The sequence below is a fragment of the Ranitomeya variabilis genome, chromosome 5, assembly GCF_051348905.1.
Source record: "Ranitomeya variabilis isolate aRanVar5 chromosome 5, aRanVar5.hap1, whole genome shotgun sequence".
Taxonomy (NCBI): Eukaryota; Metazoa; Chordata; class Amphibia; order Anura; family Dendrobatidae; genus Ranitomeya; species Ranitomeya variabilis.
The window spans coordinates 684,559,124-684,579,372 of NC_135236.1; the positions used below are offsets into that span (position 1 = coordinate 684,559,124).

Below are 20,249 nucleotides of genomic sequence, written 5' to 3' on the forward strand. Positions count from 1 at the left end.
CCGTCTCTCCTGGCCACTGATCCCATCTCTCCTGGTGACGGATCCCATCTCTCCTGATCACTGATACTACCCTGTCTCTCCTGGTGACGGATCCCATCTCTCCTTATCACTGATACTACACTGTCTCTCCTGGTGACAGACACTGTCTCTCCTGGTGACGGAACCCGTCTCTCCCGGTCACTGATCCCGTCTCTCCTGGTGACAGATCCCATCTCTCCTGATCACTGATACTACCCTGTCTCTCCTGGTGATGAATCCTGTCTCTCCTGATCAGTTATACTACCCTTGTCTCTCCTGGTGACGGATCCTGGATCCCCTGGTGACAGATCCGGTCTCTCCTGGTGATGGATCCCGTCTCTCCTGATCACTGATACTACCCTGTCTCTCCTGGTGACAGATCCTCCCTGTCTCTCCAGGCTGCAGTTTATCCTTCTCCTCTGAGTTGAGGGAGACTTCAGTTTGCAGTGATCCGGTGTGACCCTGTCCGGTGCTGATCGCCGCTCATCGCTGTGGTTATGGTTGGTCACGCTGATGTCTGACATTGTATTTAATGCTAACAGATCTTCATCCCCGCGCCCTTCCTGTCACGGGGGTGAGCGCGGAGGACGATCGCCCCTCACACCACCGCCGCTGTGTAACTCCTTGTGACTACAGATCACTTAGCATTTCATTAGAGCCGTGTCCCCCGGGGCCCTGATACAAGGTGACACCCTCCCTCGGCGTATGTGAGAAGTATGTGTGTAGACGGGTGTCTGCTGCTCTTGTGGGTGTCTGGTTTTTGGCTCATCCTGGATTATTACTCACCAGTATCTTCATTGTGTCTTTCACAGGATGACCTGGCGCAGCCACTGAACCTTTCTGCCAAGCCCAAGACGTCGGACAGTAGATCCCCCACGTCGCCCACCTCCCCGCACATCCCCACGTCCAGGATAAGCAGCGGCTTCAGTTCACACAAAGCGACTGTCTCGTCCTCACTCGCCAGCCCGCCCGTCAGAGTGAATTCTATAGGTACGCTGAGCCACACAACGTTACTGCCTGGCGCTCTATCGTGCCCTTCCTGACTCTGAGCTGAAGCCCCCAGAAGATCACTGGCGGGGGACATTGCGCAGACTCACCTGCTGCGCCCGTCTTCCCATTACACCAGTGGTAAAACACTCGTGTGTCAGGTCCTCCAGCGTGATCCTCCGGGAACCACTGCCGTACACTGGCCGAGCGAGAGCAGCTCAAGCCTAAAGATTCTCCAGAAAGTCTTAACATTTCCATTTTAATTCGAATTATTTCCAATCCAATAACGTGAGGAGATTCCCTTTAAATCTGTAGTTGATTTCCCCTTTAAGTCTATTGTTGACTTCCTCTTTTATTATATTGACCACTTCTCCTTTACATCTAGTTTAAATTTATGGACAACTTCACCTTTAAATCTAATACAGACCTTCCCTTTACATCTGATAAAAACCTTCCCTTAAATTCTGATGAAGACCTTCCCTTTAATTCTGATGAAGATCTTCCCTTTAAATCTAATAAAGCCCTTCCCTTTAAATCTAATCAAGCCTTTCCCTTTAAATCTAATGAAGACCTTCCCTTTAATTCTAATGACGACCTTCCCTTTAAATCTAATGAAGACCTTCCCTTTAATTCTAATGAAGCCGTTCCCTTTAATACTAATGAATAATTTCCCTTTAAATCTAATGAAGGCCTTCCCTTTAATTATAATGAATACTTTCCCTTTAAATCTAATGAACTTTCCCTTTATTCTAATGAATACTTTCCCTTTAAAGCTAATACTTTCCCTTTAATTCTAATGAATACTTTCCCTTTAAATCTAATGGAGACCTTCCCTTTCATTCTAATGAAGCCCTTCCCTTTAAATCTGAAGGAGACCTTCCCTTTAATTCTAATGGAGCTCTTCCCTTTAAATCTGACAGAGACCTTCCCTTTCATTCTAATGGAGCCCTTCCCTTTAAATCTGCTGGAGACCTTGCCTTTAAATCTAACGGAGACCTTGCCTTTGATTCTAATGAAGCCCTTCCCTTTAAATCTGATGGAGCCCTTCCCTTTAAATCTAACGGAGACCTTCCTTCTAATTCTAATGGAGCCCTTCCCTTTAAATCTGATGGAGCCCTTGCCTTTGATTCTAATGGAGCCCTTCCCTTTAAATCTAACGGAGCCCTTGCCTTTGATTCTAATGGAGCCCTTCCCTTTAAATCTCACGGAGCCCTTGCCTTTGATTCTAATGGAGCCCTTCCCTTTAAATCTAACGGAGCCCTTGCCTTTGATTCCGGTGAGATGAAGGCCTCCCGCTGGGATCAGTGGTGGGATCGTGGTGGGATCGCGGTGGTGCCGCGGTGGTTGGGGGTCTGTGTGGTGGTGATTGACAGCTCTGCGCTGAGGCCCCGATCAGCCGCTCTCTCGCGCCCCCTGGGGGTCGGATGTAGGACGCTCCTGCGCTCGCCCCTTTCCTGCCGCTCTTCTCACAATACAACATGTTGCTCATCAGTTTTTTGCTTGTTTTTTTATGCAAATGACAAAACTTAGTAAAGTCTCCAGCAATGAATCTGTTAATGAGGGGAGGTGGAAGCAGGTGTGGATGAGGCTGCAGCCGGGCGACAGATTACTGCGCTGGGTGCACAAACATTCAGTGCGGAGCCCTACACATGTTTGTCCTGTTGTCAAACTGGCGGCTACGTGAAGAGGCGCAGCGCAGAGCGCTCACAGCCGCCACCATATGTGTCCGCAGCCTATATAAACACCGCGCTTCCTGTTTATCCAAATAATCCGTCCACACAGGGAGCGTAACAAACAATGTATCCTGTGTAACTGTGTATCTAAGCAGCGGGTGTAACCCCGTAACCTCCACTGTATCATTGTATCATTAACTGTCACCTCCCCCTGTATTATATCTGTGCCCCGCCCCTGCTGTATTATATAGTGTATATACTGATCAGTGCCCCGCCCCCGCTGTATTATATAGTGTATATAGTGATCAGTGCCCCGCCCCCGCTGTATTATATAGTGTATATAGTGATCAGTGCCCCGCTGTATTATATAGTGATCAGTGCCCCGCCCCCGCTGTATTATATAGTGTATATAGTGATCAGTGCCCCGCCCCCGCTGTATTATATAGTGTATATAGTGATCAGTGCCCCACTGTATTATATAGTGATCAGTGCCCCGCCCCTGCTGTATTATATAGGGTATATACTGATCAGTGCCCCGCCCTCACTGTATTATATAGTGTATATACTGATCAGTGCCCCGCTGTATTATATAGTGATCAGTGCCCCGCTGTATTATATAGTGATCAGTGCCCCGCTGTATTATATAGTGTATATAGTGATCAGTGCCCCGCTGTATTATATAGTGATCAGTGCCCCGCCCCCGCTGTATTATATAGTGTATATACTGATCAGTGCCCCGCCCCCGCTGTATTATATAGTGTATATAGTGATCAGTGCCCCGCTGTATTATATAGTGTATATATAGTGCCCGCCCCCGCTGTATTATATAGTGTATATAGTGATCAGTGCCCCGCCCCCGCTGTATTATATAGTCAGTATATACTGATCAGTGCCCGCCCCCGCTGTATTATATAGTGTATATAGTGATCAGTGCCCCGCTGTATTATATAGTGTATATATAGTGCCCGCCCCCGCTGTATTATATAGTGTATATAGTGATCAGTGCCCCGCCCCCGCTGTATTATATTATAGTGTATATACTGATCAGTGCCCCGCCCTCGCTGTATTATATAGTGTATATAGTGATCAGTGCCCCGCTGTATTATATAGTGATCAGTGCTCCGCCCCGCTGTATTATATAGTGTATATATAGTGCCCGCCCCTGCTGTATTATATAGTCAGTATATACTGATCAGTGCCCGCCCCCGCTGTATTATATAGTCAGTATATACTGATCAGTGCCCACCCCCACTGTATTATATAGTGATCAGTGTCCGCCCCCGCTGTATTATATTATAGTGTATATAGTGATCAGTGCCCGCCCCTGCTGTATTATATAGTCAGTATATACTGATCAGTGCCCGCCCCCGCTGTATTATATAGTCAGTATATACTGATCAGTGCCCACCCCCACTGTATTATATAGTGTATATAGTGATCAGTGTCCGCCCCCGCTGTATTATAGTGTATATAGTGATCAGTGCCCGCCCCTGCTGTATTATATAGTCAGTATATACTGATCAGTGCCCCGCCCCCGCTGTATTATATAGTCAGTATATACTGATCAGTGCCCCGCCCCCCGCTGTATTATATAGTCAGTATATACTGATCAGTGCCCGCCCCCGCTGTATTATATAGTGTATATACTGATCAGTGCCCCGCCCCCGCTGTATTATATAGTGTATATAGTGATCAGTGCCCGCCCCCGCTGTATTATATTATAGTGTATATACTGATCAGTGCCCCGCCCCCGCTGTATTATATGGTGTATATATAGTGCCCGCCCCCGCTGTATTATATAGTCAGTATATACTGATCAGTGCCCGCCCCCGCTGTATTATATAGTCAGTATATACTGATCAGTGCCCGCCCCCGCTGTATTATATAGTCAGTATATACTGATCAGTGCCCCGCCCCCGCTGTATTATATAGTGTATATATAGTGCCCCGCCCCCGCTGTATTATATAGTCAGTATATACTGATCAGTGCCCGCCCCCGCTGTATTATATAGTCAGTATATACTGATCAGTGCCCCGCCCCCGCTGTATTATATGGTGTATATATAGTGCCCCGCCCCCGCTGTATTATATAGTCAGTATATACTGATCAGTGCCCGCCCCCGCTGTATTATATAGTGTATATAGTGATCAGTGCCCACCCCCGCTGTATTATATAGTGTATATATAGTGCCCGCCCCCGCTGTATTATATAGTCAGTATATACTGATCAGTGCCCCGCCCCCGCTGTATTATATAGTCAGTATATACTGATCAGTGCCCCGCCCCCGCTGTATTATATAGTCAGTATATACTGATCAGTGCCCGCCCCCGCTTTATTATATAGTGTATATATAGTGCCCCGCCCCCGCTGTATTATATAGTGTATATAGTGATCAGTGCCCACCCCCACTGTATTATATGGTGTATATATAGTGCCCCGCCCCCGCTGTATTATATAGTCAGTATATACTGATCAGTGCCCCGCCCCCGCTGTATTATATAGTCAGTATATACTGATCAGTGCCCGCCCCCGCTGTATTATATAGTGTATATATAGTGCCCCGCCCCCGCTGTATTATATAGTGTATATATAGTGCCCCGCCCCGCTGTATTATATAGTGTATATATAGTGCCCCGCCCCCGCTGTATTATATAGTGTATATAGTGATCAGTGCCCACCCCCACTGTATTATATGGTGTATATATAGTGCCCCGCCCCCGCTGTATTATATAGTCAGTATATACTGATCAGTGCCCGCCCCCGCTGTATTAGGTCAGATACTAGTCAGTTACAGACTGGATGACACCATATTTGCCGTTGGTATATCTGTGGCCCCCCGATGTTTGTGGGGTCGCTGGCCGCCTCCATCTCTCCTCGTTGGCGCAGTGACGTGGGTGCGGGGGGTAACAATACCTTGTCCAGGGTCCTGAATGTCATCAGCCACTGACCCCTCCGAGGGCCCTGAAGCTCCTCGACCTACTTCTGCTCGTTTCTCTCCGGAATCTCAGATTAATTTCCCTTCTTAAAGCTTTAATTCGTTTCTGCTCTGAATTATCTGAACGTCGTAAACTTGGAGGCAGAAAGCAGCCGGCAGCGAGGTTTATCCGAATAATCTGCGCCCGCGCCTCCGGGGTGTGATGCCGTGCTCCGTCATGTTTCCTGGCAGCGCTCACATCAGATAGGAGCATCTGGTAATCCGGCGAGGCCGTGTAATCCGCAACGATTAGATACACGGGATTCATAATTGTCACAAAGCGGCGAGTATTAATGACACGAGCGGCGCCGCAGTCAGCGATTCCACATTTCCCTTTCTTTAATCTCATGTTTTACAACAAATCGAGGGATTTAGCGGCGCACGGCGGCAGATTACAGGATTTACCGGACAGATGTTTTTTGTTCTGAAAATGGATTAGGCTGAAAGTTTTGTTTTTTATGTTTTTTTTTTTTCCTCTGGAATCTGCAGAACATGTTCAGGCAAAGCGGTCATGTCCGATTAGTGGCTGCCACCTGTCCTAGCAGCACCCCCAGCTGTCAGCTACAGCGCCCCCTGGTGTCCCTTATGTCAGCTACAGCGCCCCCTGGTGTCCCCCTGTCAGGTACAGCTCCCCCTGGTGTCCCCCTATGTCAGCTACAGCGCCCCCTGGTGTCCCTCTGTGTTATCTCCAGCGCCCCCTGGTGTCCCCCTATGTTAGCTTCAGCGCCCCCTGGTGTCCCTTATGTCAGCTACAGCGCCCCCTGGTGTCCCCCTGTCAGCTACAGCGCCCCCTGGTGTCCCCCTATGTCAGCGACAGCGCCCCCTGGTGTCCCCCTATGTCAGCGACAGCGCCCCCTGGTGTCCCCCTATGTCAGCTACAGCGCCCCCTGGTGTCTCCCTGTGTCAGCTACAGCGCCCCCTGGTGTCCCCCTGTCAGCTACAGCGCCCCCTGGTGTCCCCCTATGTCAGCTACAGCGCCCCCTGGTGTCCCTCTGTGTTATCTCCAGCGCCCCCTGGTGTCCCCCTATGTCAGCTTCAGCGCCCCGTGGTGTCCCTTATGTCAGCTACAGCGCCCCCTGGTGTCCCCCTGTCAGCTACAGCGCCCCCTGGTGTCCCCCTATGTCAGCGACAGCGCCCCCTGGTGTCCCCCTATGTCAGCGACAGCGCCCCCTGGTGTCCCCCTATGTCAGCTACAGCGCCCCCTGGTGTCTCCCTGTGTCAGCTACAGCGCCCCCTAGTGTCTCCCTGTGTCAGCTACAGCGCCCCCTGGTGTCCACCTATGTTAGCTACAGCGCCCCCTGGTGTCCCTCTGTGTTATCTCCAGCGCCCCCTGGTGTCCCTCTGTGTTATCTCCAGCGCCCCCTGGTGTCCCCCTGTGTCAGGTCCAGCGCCCCCCGGTGTCGTCCTCTAGGATCTCCCTCAAATAAATAAAATGAGATACTGTGTTTTCTGATTCTCGGTGACTGAGGACTTCGAGGGTTTTTTTTCCCTTCCTGTCATTGGTAACTGCTCCGATTTCCGGTGATTTACACGTCGTTATGCAGTGATTGCGCCGGGCTCCATTACATGGTAATCTGTCAGGATGATGCCGCCCTGCGTGGGGTGGGCCGGTGGGAGCTGACAGCGTGGTGCGGGCATTCACAACGAATGAAAGGGAAAGTTTTACTCACTGTCGGTCTTTCCAAATCTGTGACTAATGTAGCAGCGTCTTATGAGTCTCCGTCTGTCGGGATTACAGCTCCGGAAGGATAATATTGTGGAGTTTAACTGAATACCTGACCCTACAGGGGCAGTGATGGGGCTCCACAAAATAGAACAGGAGGGGGGAGGAGGTTACCATTCAGGAGTCTGGGAATGTTGTGTGACCACTGGATAAGGCTGCATATGGGAAAGCCCTCTAATAATCTGGAAAATGGGTAATAAAAGCAAGGGAAACCGGTGAGGGGCGAGCTGAGAAATGAAGGGCGACCTGAGAAGTGAGGGGTGAGCTGAGAAGTGATGGGTGAGGGGTGAGCTGAGAAGTGATGGGTGAGGGGTGAGCTGAGAAGTGGTGGGCGAGGGGGTGAGCTGAGAAGTGATGGGCGAGGGGTGAGCTGAGAAGTGGTGGGCGAGGGGGTGAGCTGAGAAGTGATGGGCGAGGGGTGAGCTGAGAAGTGATGGGCGAGGGGTGAGCTGAGAAGTGATGAGCGAGGGGTGAGCTGAGAAGTGATGGGCGAGGGGTGAGCTGAGAAGTGATGGGTGAGGGGTGAGCTGAGAAGTGGTGGGCGAGGGGGTGAGCTGAGAAGTGATGGGCGAGGGGTGAGCTGAGAAGTGGTGGGCGAGGGGTGAGCTGAGAAGTGATGGGCGAGGGGTGAGCTGAGAAGTGATGGGCGAGGGGTGAGCTGAGAAGTGATGAGCGAGGGGTGAGCTGAGAAGTGATGGGCGAGGGGTGAGCTGAGAAGTGGTGGGCGAGGGGTGAGCTGAGAAGTGATGGGCGAGGGGTGAGCTGAGAAGTGATGAGCGAGGGGTGAGCTGAGAAGTGATGGGCGAGGGGTGAGCTGAGAAGTGATGGGCGAGGGGTGAGCTGAGAAGTGATGGGCGAGGGGGTGAGCTGAGAAGTGATGGGCGAGGGGTGAGCTGAGAAGTGATGGGCGAGGGGAGAGCTGAGGAGTGCGGAGCGGGAGAGTGCAAAGCGGAGGAGTGCAGAGCGGGAGGAGGAGTGCGGAGCGGGAGGAGGAGTGCGGAGCGGGAGGAGGAGTGCGGAGCGGGAGGAGGAGTGCGGAGCGGGAGGAGGAGTGCGGAGCGGGAGGAGGAGTGCGGAGCGGGAGGAGGAGTGTGGACCGGGAGGAGGAGTGCGGAGCGGGAGAAGCAGTGTGGAGCGGGAGGAGGAGTGTGGACCGGGAGGAGGAGTGTGGAGCGGGAGAAGCAGTGTGGAGCGGGAGGAGGAGTGCGGAGCGGGAGGAGGAGTGCGGAGCGGGAGAAGCAGTGTGGAGCGGGAGAAGCAGTGTGGAGCGGGAGGAGGAGTGTGGACCGGGAGGAGGAGTGCGGAGCGGGAGAAGCAGTGTGGAGCGGGAGGAGGAGTGTGGACCGGGAGGAGGAGTGTGGAGCGGGAGAAGCAGTGTGGAGCGGAGGAGTGCAGAGCGGAGGACTGCAGTCAGCATTTTACTGCTGGTAACAAAGTATCAGTTCTTGGACTGTTTTTGCTACTAGTATCAGACAAAGGATTTAACACTTGCTGCGCTGGCGGACGGTCAGACTGATGACGCCATGATTGACCTTGTGACGCTTCTCTCCGCAGATATCCTCTCCTCCATCACATCCACCGGGTACTTAAATGACCACGACGCCGTGACAAAGGCGATTCAGGAGGCGCGGCAGATGAAGGAGCAGCTGAGGCGAGAGCAGCAGGTTCTGGACGCAAAGGTGTCCGTGGTTAACAGCCTTGGCCTGAACAACTGCAGGACGGAGAAGGTGAGAGGACGCAGAGCCCCCGCCGAGCGCTGCGCTAATTCTTCCTCCGCGGCTGCCAGCGCCAGTGACACTTCTCTCCTCGCTTTGAATACTTTGATATATCTGGGTTGACTTAGAAATGAGCGAAAAGCCGGAGTGTTACCGAGATCAGAGCGGGATCACAGGAGTAATAATACTCTCCAGGAAGAGCGCGGCCGTCACCCTCGGATGAGCTGGGGGGCTTAAGCCGTTGTCATATGTCAGGGGGACGAGAGCTCTGCAGTGCGCTGACAAGCTCTGTTATCCCGCTAAATGCTCCAGAGATTACTGACGACCTGCGGCTAATGACAGAGATGTCACCAAACACACCGCAATCACCCACACCGCAGCCACCCACACCGCAGCCACCCACACCGCAGTCACCCACACCGCAGTCACCCACACCGCAATCACCCACACCGCAATCACCCACACCGCAGTCACCCACACCGCAATCACCCACACCGCAGCCACCCACACCGCAGTCACCCACACCGCAGTCACCCACACCGCAATCACCCACACCGCAATCACCCACACCGCAATCACACACATGGCAACCACCCACACCGCAACCACCCACACCGCAGCCACCCACACCGCAATCACCCTCACCGCAGTCACCCACACCGCAGTCACCCACACCGCAATCACCCACACCGCAATCACACACAGGGCAACCACCCACACCGCAACCACCCACACCGCAACCACCCACACCGCAATCACCCACACCGCAATCACCCACACCGCAGTCACCCACACCGCAGTCACCCACACCGCAGTCACCCACACCGCAATCACCCACACCGCAATCACCCACACCGCAATCACACACGGCAACCACCCACACCGCAACCACCCACACCGCAACCACCCACACCGCAATCACCCACACCGCAGCCACCCACACCGCAATCACCCACACCGCAGTCACCCACACCGCAGCCACCCACACCGCAATCACCCACACCGCAATCACCCACACCGCAATCACACACATGGCAACCACCCACACCGCAACCACCCACACCGCAACCACCCACACCGCAATCACCCACACCGCAGCCACCCACACCGCAATCACCCACACCGCAGTCACCCACACCGCAGTCACCCACACCGCAGTCACCCACACCGCAGTCACCCACACCGCAATCACCCACACCGCAATCACACACGGCAACCACCCACACCGCAATCACCCACACCGCAACCACCCACACCGCAACCACCCACACCGCAATCACCCACACCGCAACCACCCACACCGCAATCACACACTTTGATGTAGCGAGTGTCGCCAGCATGGATCTATAGAATGAGCATAAAAGATGTAAGCTGCAAGTGATATCCTGCTGGAGACAATGCTCTCTGTTACCAGCCACTGCTGGGGGAGCTGGCTACAGTCTATTACTCCCTGTTATCAGCCATTACTGGGGGAGCTGGCTACAGTCTATTACTCCCTGTTATCAGCCATTACTGGGGGAGGAGACTACAGTCTATTACTCCCTGTTATCCGCCATTACTGGGGGGGGACTGTAGGACAGGAGAGTACAGTCTATTACTCCCTGTTATCCGCCATTACTGGGGGGGGACTGTAGGACAGGAGAGTACAGTCTATTACTCCCTGTTATCAGCCATTACTGGGGGAGCTGGCTACAGTCTATTACTCCCTGTTATCAGCCATTACTGGGGGAGCTGGCTACAGTCTATTACTCCCTGTTATCAGCCATTACTGGGGGGGGACTGTAGGACAGGAGAGTACAATCTATTACTCCCTGTTATCCGCCATTACTGGGGGGGGACTGTAGGACAGGCGAGTACAATCTATTACTCCCTGTTATCAGCCACTAGTGGGGGGGGGGGGGGGGTGGCTGTAGGACAGGCGAGTACAGCCAGCTGTCCCCAATTCTCAGCCGCTCCAGGCTGCTCATCCACTTTGGCCCCTTGTAAAGCGTCGTGCTCTGCGCAGGATCCATAGTGACACACTGTATGAATACCATAGTGACTACAGATACCAGCATGCCGTGGACGGCTAGCGATCGTAGATCTAGGCCCTCCATGTTTTGGCTTCCTGCTATTTTGCCGCTTCTTACATAGGTTTTACAGCTCTGGATCGTTACTTTACAGCCAGTAAGCGGCTGTGTGCAGCCTGTGCAGCGATGGCGCGCTCTGTCTGCGCTGCTTTCATGTGTGGATGAGGGATGGCGGCGAGCTGAAAGGATTCACATGGAAATATTTAAGCTTCCTTGAAAGAATCAGAAATTATACCCCGTGCAAAGCAGAAGCTAATGGAAAGTGACTCCACCGTGGCACAGAGGGGACAGCGGTGCTCACATGCCCCCGCCTCCTCCGCAGGGGCACCCATCAGATTAGCCCGGACGCCGCCATCATGTGTGCTACCCTCTGCTTGCTGAGCGGGGGGCTTGTAGTTGGACATGGGGCCCATTTTAAATGCATTTTGATGCTGTGGATGTTCCTGATGAGCGGGGGTCACACACGGAGGGGGGGTCAGTAATTGTGCTCAGGGCCTGTCCTTGGCCTGGATGGGGGGCTTTACATTCAAGTCATTCCAGGCGATTGCCCCTGCTAATCCCCCATAATACAGATCGGCTGTTCCCCACAAGACTTCCTGCCAGATTGTACCATCACAGTGTGTAAGCCTGGTGGGGAGCTACAACTCCCAGCATGCCCTGACAGCTGAGGGTGGGTGCAGTCTCATCTCATACTAGAGCCGAGGACGCACCGTCGTGAGAGTCACGGAGACCGCCAAAGATGGCCGCCACAAGCCCCCAGGCAGCATGGCCGGCGCACATGGAAAGCTTCTCTGGGCATCTTTTTTCTTACTTTATTATGATGAAACTATTTTCTGATGACGTTTTTGTTCTCTTTTTTTTTTTTTTGCTTTAGTTTGTTACAATCTTTCCTTTCATTTCCTTATTTTTATTTATATTTTTTATACATTTTTTAATACATTTTTAATTGTTTTTTTTGTACTTTTTTTTCTGAAATATATTTGTCATTGATTTCTTTCCTTTTTCTGATTTTTTTTTCTTATAGACTGTGTTTTTCCTGTGTTTTTAATGTATTTTTTCCTTTTTTTTGTTAATGCTTTTGTTTGTGTTTTGGTTTTTCCTCGTTCCCGGTTCTTCAGTGTTTTATTTGCACAGATTTATCCCCGATATTCAGTGTCGGCCACATGTCTCCTTTTCTCCCGCTCTGGGCTGACGCCAGGGGTATCCTCTGCCGGGGGGCCGGGCGTGGGCGCCCAGTATTACCCGCCCGCACTGGTTGGTGTTTGGTGCCCCGAGCCGGGGTCAGTAATTAGTGGCTGTTGTAGTAGACTTTAGTGTCGCCCTTTGCCTGTGTTTCCAGCTGTGCGTTTTCTATGGCGACGCGCCGTATTTTCACAGATGGTCAGTAATATAGATGGCGGTGCAGTCGCACTCCCTCGTTTGTCACCGTGCCATAACTTCCAGCTAATGAGAGCCCACGCACGGCTCTGACTTATTATGTGCGAGCGCCGGGGCCTGAAAATGATTTAATTTTATTTTTCTAATGACAGTAAGGTAAAGATATCGGCAGCCGCCCAGAAATAACTCCTGCTGACGCCTCCCCGCGTCTCCCGGCTTATAACTTCTCCCCTGAAGGATTTCCATTCATTGCTGCAGCCGCAACCAGTGAAGACCCCCGCACACGTACATCTGCAGCCCGCTCAGCATTTCACCTGCCGGAGCAGCGGTTTGTGGAGTGGTTGGGACATCTATGCAGCAGCCCACGCGACTGTCTACGCTACAGCCATGATACAGCCACACGACAGCCCACGAAACAATCACATAACAGCCCACGCAACAGCCGCACGACAGCCCACGCAACAGCCGCACGACAGCCCACGCAACAGCCGCATGACAGCCCACGCAACAGCCGCACGACAGCCCACGCTACAGCCACACGACAGCTCACGCTACAGCCATGATACAGCCGCACGACAGCCCACGAAACAGTCACATAACAGCCCACGCGACAGCCCACGCAACAGCCACACGACAGCCCATGCAACAGCCGCACGACAGCCCACGCAACAGCCGCACGACAGCCCACGCAACAGCCACACGACAGCTCACGCTACAGCCACGATACAGCCACACGACAGCCCACGCTACAGCCACGCAACAGCTGCACGACAGCCCGTGCAACAGCCGCACGACAGCCCACGCTACAACCGCACAGCAGCGCACGCTACAGCCACACGACAGCCCACGCAACAGCCACATGACAGCCAACACAACAGACACATGACGTCCCACGCTACAGCCGCACAACAACCCACGTGACAGCCCATGCAACAGCTGCACGACAGGCCACGGAACAGCTGCACGCAACAGCCCACGCAGCAGCCACCCGTCATCCCATGCTCCAGCCACACAACAGCCCACGCAGCAGCACATGCTACAGCCCACGCAACAGCAACACGGCAACCCACACAACAGCCCAGGCAGCAGTGCATGCTACAGCCACACAACAGCCTATGCTACAGCCACACGACAGCCCACTCAGCAGCGCATGCGACAGCCCACGCAGCAGCCACACAACAGCCCACGCAACAGCCACACGACAGCCGACGCTACAACAGCTCACGCAACAGCCACCAAACATCCCACGCTCCAGCCACATGACAACCCATGCAGCAGCACACATGACAGCAGACGCAGCAGCCCGTGCAACAGCCCACACAGCAGCCCATGCAACCACAGTCGTCTATGGTCACAGTCACACACCTGCCTACACGTATGTAACGGCACCCCCTAATCTTTGTGGAGAGGTCGGGACATCCATGCAACAGCCATGCAGCAGCCCACGATCGCACACGGAACCCATTCCGTCCTGCAGAAAAAACTTGCAGCCGCAGTAGAATGCTGCCCCCTGGTGGCCGTGTGGTACTACATGGGTATACAATGTATCCGTATATTAGTGACTTCCATTTCCAGTATGTGAGGGGGGCTCACCCACTTCTTGCGTGCCCACTAGACGCCCTCAGCCACGTTAGCAGATGCTTTATCTGGAGAACATTTCAGATATGGAGGCGGGGGATTATCGCTCTCGTCAGTTATTCATGGCGGCGTAATAACCAGATACGTTTTTAATGGTGGGCTGCAGTTTTATCCTCACCGGTGGTCTCTCCATGGCCTACTATGGAGTAGTGTCTACTGGCATAATGGAGACCTATAAATGCAGCATCTCCGACATGTTAACTGTCGCTTTCTTGGACTCTGGTGTCAGTGAAGGATCAGGACGCTGGCGGCCATCTTTATGTGGCGGTGATGTGGGGGGAGGGGAGCGGGACGCTGGCGGCCATCTTTATGTGGGGGAGGGCAGTGATTGGCGGCCATCTTTGTGGGGAGGGCAGTGATTGGCGGCCATCTTTATGTGGGGAGGGCAGTGATTGGCGGCCATCTTTATGTGGGGAGGGCAGTGGTTGGCAGCCATCTTTATGTGGGGGGGCAGTGGTTGGCGGCCATCTTTGTGGGGAGGGCAGTGGTTGGCGGCCATCTTTATGTGGGGGAGGGCAGTGATTGGCGGCCATCTTTATGTGGGGGAGGGCAGTGATTGGCGGCCATCTTTGTGGGGAGGGCAGTGATTGGCGGCCATCTTTATGTGGGGAGGGCAGTGATTGGCGGCCATCTTTATGTGGGGAGGGCAGTGGTTGGCAGCCATCTTTATGTGGGGGGGCAGTGGTTGGCGGCCATCTTTATGTGGGGAGGGCAGTGATTGCCGGCCATCTTTATGTGGGGAGGGCAGTGGTTGGCGGCCATCTTTATGTGGGGAGGGCAGTGATTGGCGGCCATCTTTATGTGGGGAGGGCAGTGATTGGCGGCCATCTTTATGTGGGGAGGGCAGTGATTGGCGGCCATCTTTATGTGGGGGGGCAGTGATTGGCGGCCATCTTTATGTGGGGAGGGCAGTGATTGGCGGCCATCTTTATGTGGGGAGGGCAGTGATTGGCAGCCATCTTTATGTGGGGAGGGCAGTGATTGGCGGCCATCTTTATGTGGGGGAGGGCAGTGATTGGCGGCCATCTTTATGTGGGGGGGCAGTGATTGGCGGCCATCTTTATGTGGGGGGGCAGTGATTGGCGGCCATCTTTATGTGGGGAGGGCAGTGATTGGCGGCCATCTTTATGTGGGGGGGCAGTGGTTGGCGGCCATCTTTATGTGGGGGGGCAGTGATTGGCGGCCATCTTTATGTGGGGAGGGCAGTGATTGGCGGCCATCTTTATGTGGGGAGGGCAGTGATTGGCGGCCATCTTTATGTGGGGAGGGCAGTGATTGGCGGCCATCTTTATGTGGGGGAGGGCAGTGATTGGCGGCCATCTTTATGTGGGGGGGGCAGTGATTGGCGGCCATCTTTATGTGGGGGGGCAGTGATTGGCGGCCATCTTTATGTGGGGGGGCAGTGATTGGCGGCCATCTTTATGTGGGGAGGGCAGTGATTGGCGGCCATCTTTATGTGGGGGGGCAGTGGTTGGCGGCCATCTTTATGTGGGGGGGCAGTGATTGGCGGCCATCTTTATGTGGGGAGGGCAGTGATTGGCGGCCATCTTTATGTGGGGAGGGCAGTGATTGGCGGCCATCTTTATGTGGGGAGGGCAGTGATTGGCGGCCATCTTTATGTGGGGGGGCAGTGATTGGCGGCCATCTTTATGTGGGGGGGCAGTGATTGGCGGCCATCTTTATGTGGGGAGGGCAGTGATTGGCGGCCATCTTTATGTGGGGGGGCAGTGGTTGGCGGCCATCTTTATGTGGGGGGGGCAGTGATTGGCGGCCATCTTTATGTGGGGAGGGCAGTGATTGGCGGCCATCTTTATGTGGGGGGGCAGTGATTGACGGCCATCTTTATGTGGGGGGGCAGTGATTGGCGGCCATCTTTATGTGGGGGGGGGCAGTGATTGGCGGCCATCTTTATGTGGGGGGGCAGTGATTGGCGGCCATCTTTATGTGGGGAGGGCAGTGATTGGCGGCCATCTTTATGTGGGGGGGGGCAGTGATTGGCGGCCATCTTTATGTGGGGGGGCAGTGATTGGCGGCCATCTTTATGTGGGGGGGCAGTGATTGGCGGCCATCTTTATGTGGGAGGGCAGTGATTGGCGGCCATCTTTATGTGGGGGGGCAGTGATTGGCGGCCATCTTTATGTGGGGGGGCAGTGATTGGCGGCCATCTTTATGTGGGGGGGCAGTGATTGGCGGCCATCTTTATGTGGGGGGGCAGTGATTGGCGGCCATCTTTATGTGGGGAGGGCAGTGATTGGCGGCCATCTTTATGTGGGGGGGCAGTGATTGGCGGCCATCTTTATGTGGGGGGGGCAGTGATTGGCGGCCATCTTTATGTGGGGGGGCAGTGATTGGCGGCTGGGATGACTTGTTCTCAGTCTCGGCTTTGGTCTCTATAGGATAAGGCCTCGCTGGATTGTCTGTCTCAGCAGCTCGCCGGGCGGCAGAGCGACGACGGGAAGCTCACAGCGCACGCCATGATGGACTTCAACCTGAGCGGAGACTCCGACGGTGAGAGCCACGCTACAACCAGTGCTAAAAGTATTCACACCCTACACCTCACGCTCAGTGTATAAGTATTCACACCCTACATCTCACGCTCAGTGTATAAGTATTCACACCCTACACCTCACGCTCAGTGTATAAGTATTCACACCCTACGTCTCACGCTCAGTGTATAAGTATTCACACCCTACACCTCACGCTCAGTGTATAAGTATTCACACTTTACATCTCACGCTCAGTGTATAAGTATTCACACCCTACACCTCACGCTCAGTGTATAAGTATTCACACCCTACACCTCACGCTCAGTGTATAAGTATTCACACCCTACACCTCACGCTCAGTGTATAAGTATTCACACCCTTCACCTCACGCTCAGTGTATAAGTATTCACACCCTACACCTCACGCTCAGTGTATAAGTATTCACACCCTACACCTCACGCTCAGTGTATAAGTATTCACACCCTTCACCTCACGCTCAGTGTATAAGTATTCACACCCTACGTCTCACGCTCAGTGTATAAGTATTCACACCCTCCGTCTCACGCTCAGTGTATAAGTATTCACACCCTCCATCTCACGCTCAGTGTATAAGTATTCACACCCTACACCTCACGCTCAGTGTATAAGTATTCACACCCTTCACCTCACGCTCAGTGTATAAGTATTCACACCCTACGTCTCACGCTCAGTGTATAAGTATTCACACCCTCCGTCTCACGCTCAGTGTATAAGTATTCACACCCTCCATCTCACGCTCAGTGTATAAGTATTCACACCCTACACCTCACGCTCAGTGTATAAGTATTCACACCCTCCATCTCACGCTCAGTGTATAAGTATTCACACCCTACACCTCACGCTCAGTGTATAAGTATTCACACCCTACACCTCACGCTCAGTGTATAAGTATTCACACCCTACACCTCACGCTCAGTGTATAAGTATTCACACCCTACGTCTCACGCTCAGTGTATAAGTATTCACACCCTACGTCTCACGCTCAGTGTATAAGTATTCACACCCTCCATCTCACGCTCAGTGTATAAGTATTCACACCCTCCATCTCACGCTCAGTGTATAAGTATTCACACCCTCCATCTCACGCTCAGTGTATAAGTATTCACACCCTACACCTCACACTCAGTGTATAAGTATTCACACCCTACACCTCACACTCAGTGTATAAGTATTCACACCCTACACCTCACGCTCAGTGTAAGTATTCACACCCTACACCTCATGCTCAAGCTTCAGTCTTTTTTTTCCCTGCAGGAAGCGCCGGCGTGTCCGAGTCCCGGATATACCGCGAGTCGCGAGGACGCGGGAGCAGCGAGCCGCACATTAAACGGCCAATGAACGCGTTCATGGTTTGGGCCAAGGACGAGCGGCGGAAAATCCTCCAGGCCTTCCCCGACATGCACAACTCCAACATCAGCAAGATACTAGGTAACCCCCTCCCCCGACGCGCCACATCAAGGAGCCGCACGTGTCGCCGCCAGTGCGAAAATGTCCATTATTCACATGTCTCAGCCGATCCGGCACGGAATAGGCGCTGGCGGGCGGCTGACATTTGTGGTGTCCCCCGAGAGCGCGGCTGACGTTCTCCATGCTCCGGAGATCTGGTGTTAATCAGCCGTTCCCGAAATTGGGAACAGAAGGAATCGCCTCCGACTATTTGGCCGCTGATCAGGAGCCGAGAGCGCAGCTTTCTCTCATTACTCCTACAGTAGTCACAGACAATGTGCAAATTCATAGCAGATCACGTAAAAAAAGAGAAACCCCCGAAAAATGAAACAATGTAACAAGTGCAGACACTAAACAGCGACTCCAGAAACAATGTAACAAGTGCAGACACTAAACAGCGACTCCAGAAACAATGTAACAAGTGCAGACACTAAACAGTGATTCCAGAAACAATGTAACAAGTGCAGATACTAAACAGCGACTCCAGAAACAGTGTAACAAGTGCAGACACTAAACAGCGACTCCAGAAACAGTGTAACAAGTGCAGACACTAAACAGCGACTCCAGAAACAATGTAACAAGGGCAGACACTAAACAGGGACTCCAGAAACAGTGTAACAAGTGCAGACACTAAACACAGTGACTCCAGAAACAATGTAACAAGTGCAGACACTAAACAGCGACTCCAGAAACAATGTAACAAGTGCAGACACTAAACAGCGACTCCAGAAACAATGTAACAAGCGCAGACACTAAACAGCGACTCCAGAAACAATGTAACCAGTGCAGACACTAAACACAGTGACTCCAGAAACAATGTAACAAGTGCAGACACTAAACAGCGACTCCAGAAACAATGTAACAAGTGCAGACACTAAACAGCGACTCCAGAAACAATGTAACAAGTGCAGACACTAAACAGCAACTCCAGAAACAATGTAACAAGTGCAGACACTAAACAGCGACTCCAGAAACAATGTAACAAATGCAAACACTAAACAGCGACTCCAGAAACAATGTAACAAGTGCAGACACTAAACAGCGACTCCAGAAACAGTGTAACAAGTGCAGACACTAAACAGCGACTCCAGAAACAATGTAACAAGTGCAGACACTAAACAGTGACTCCAGAAACAATGTAACAAGTGCAGACACTAAACAGCGACTCCAGAAACAATGTAACAAGTGCAGACACTAAACAGTGACTCCAGAAACAGTGTAACAAGTGCAGACACTAAACAGCGACTCCAGAAACAATGTAACAAGTGCAGACACTAAACAGTGACTCCAGAAACAGTGTAACAAGTGCAGACACTAAACAGCGACTCCAGAAACAATGTAACCAGTGCAGACACTAAACAGCGACTCCAGAAACAGTGTAACAAGTGCAGACACTAAACAGCGACTCCAGAAACAATGTAACAAGTGCAGACACTAAACACAGCGACTCCAGTAACAATGTAACAAGTGCAGACACTAAACAGCGACTCCAGAAACAATGTAACAAGTGCAGACACTAAACACAGCGACTCCAGTAACAATGTAACAAGTGCAGACACTAAACACAGCGACTCCAGAAACAATGTAACAAGTGCAGACACTAAACAGCGACTCCAGAAACAATGTAACAAGTGCAGACACTAAACAGCGACTCCAGAAACAATGTAACAAGTGCAGACACTAAACGGCGACTCCAGAAACAATGTAACAAGTGCAGACACTAAACAGCGACTCCAGAAACAATGTAACAAGTGCAGACACTAAACAGCGACTCCAGAAACAATGTAACAAGTGCAGACACTAAACAGCGACTCCAGAAACAATGTAACAAGTGCAGACACTAAACGGCGACTCCAGAAACAATGTAACAAGTGCAGACACTAAACAGCGACTCCAGAAACAATGTAACAAGTGCAGACACTAAACAGCGACTCCAGAAACAATGTAACAAGTGCAGACACTAAACAGCGACTCCAGAAACAATGTAACAAGTGCAGACACTAAACGGCGACTCCAGAAACAATGTAACAAGTGCAGACACTAAACGGCGACTCCAGAAACAATGTAACAAGTGCAGACACTAAACAGCGACTCCAGAAACAA

At 52.4% G+C, this 20,249-nt stretch overlaps 1 protein-coding gene across 5 annotated transcripts in view; it reads left to right on the forward strand.

Moving 5' to 3' along the window:
• SOX5 (SRY-box transcription factor 5) overlaps positions 1–20,249 on the forward strand; it is a 311,081-nt gene that overhangs the window by 280,794 nt on the left and 10,038 nt on the right. For all 5 annotated transcript variants that reach the window (XM_077267202.1, XM_077267204.1, XM_077267205.1 and 2 more), the window contains 4 exons: positions 831–1,008; positions 8,931–9,103; positions 16,572–16,683; positions 17,955–18,128. In XM_077267202.1, coding sequence (XP_077123317.1) covers positions 831–1,008; positions 8,931–9,103; positions 16,572–16,683; positions 17,955–18,128 — 637 coding nt within the window. The remainder of the gene's footprint in view (positions 1–830; positions 1,009–8,930; positions 9,104–16,571; positions 16,684–17,954; positions 18,129–20,249) is intronic.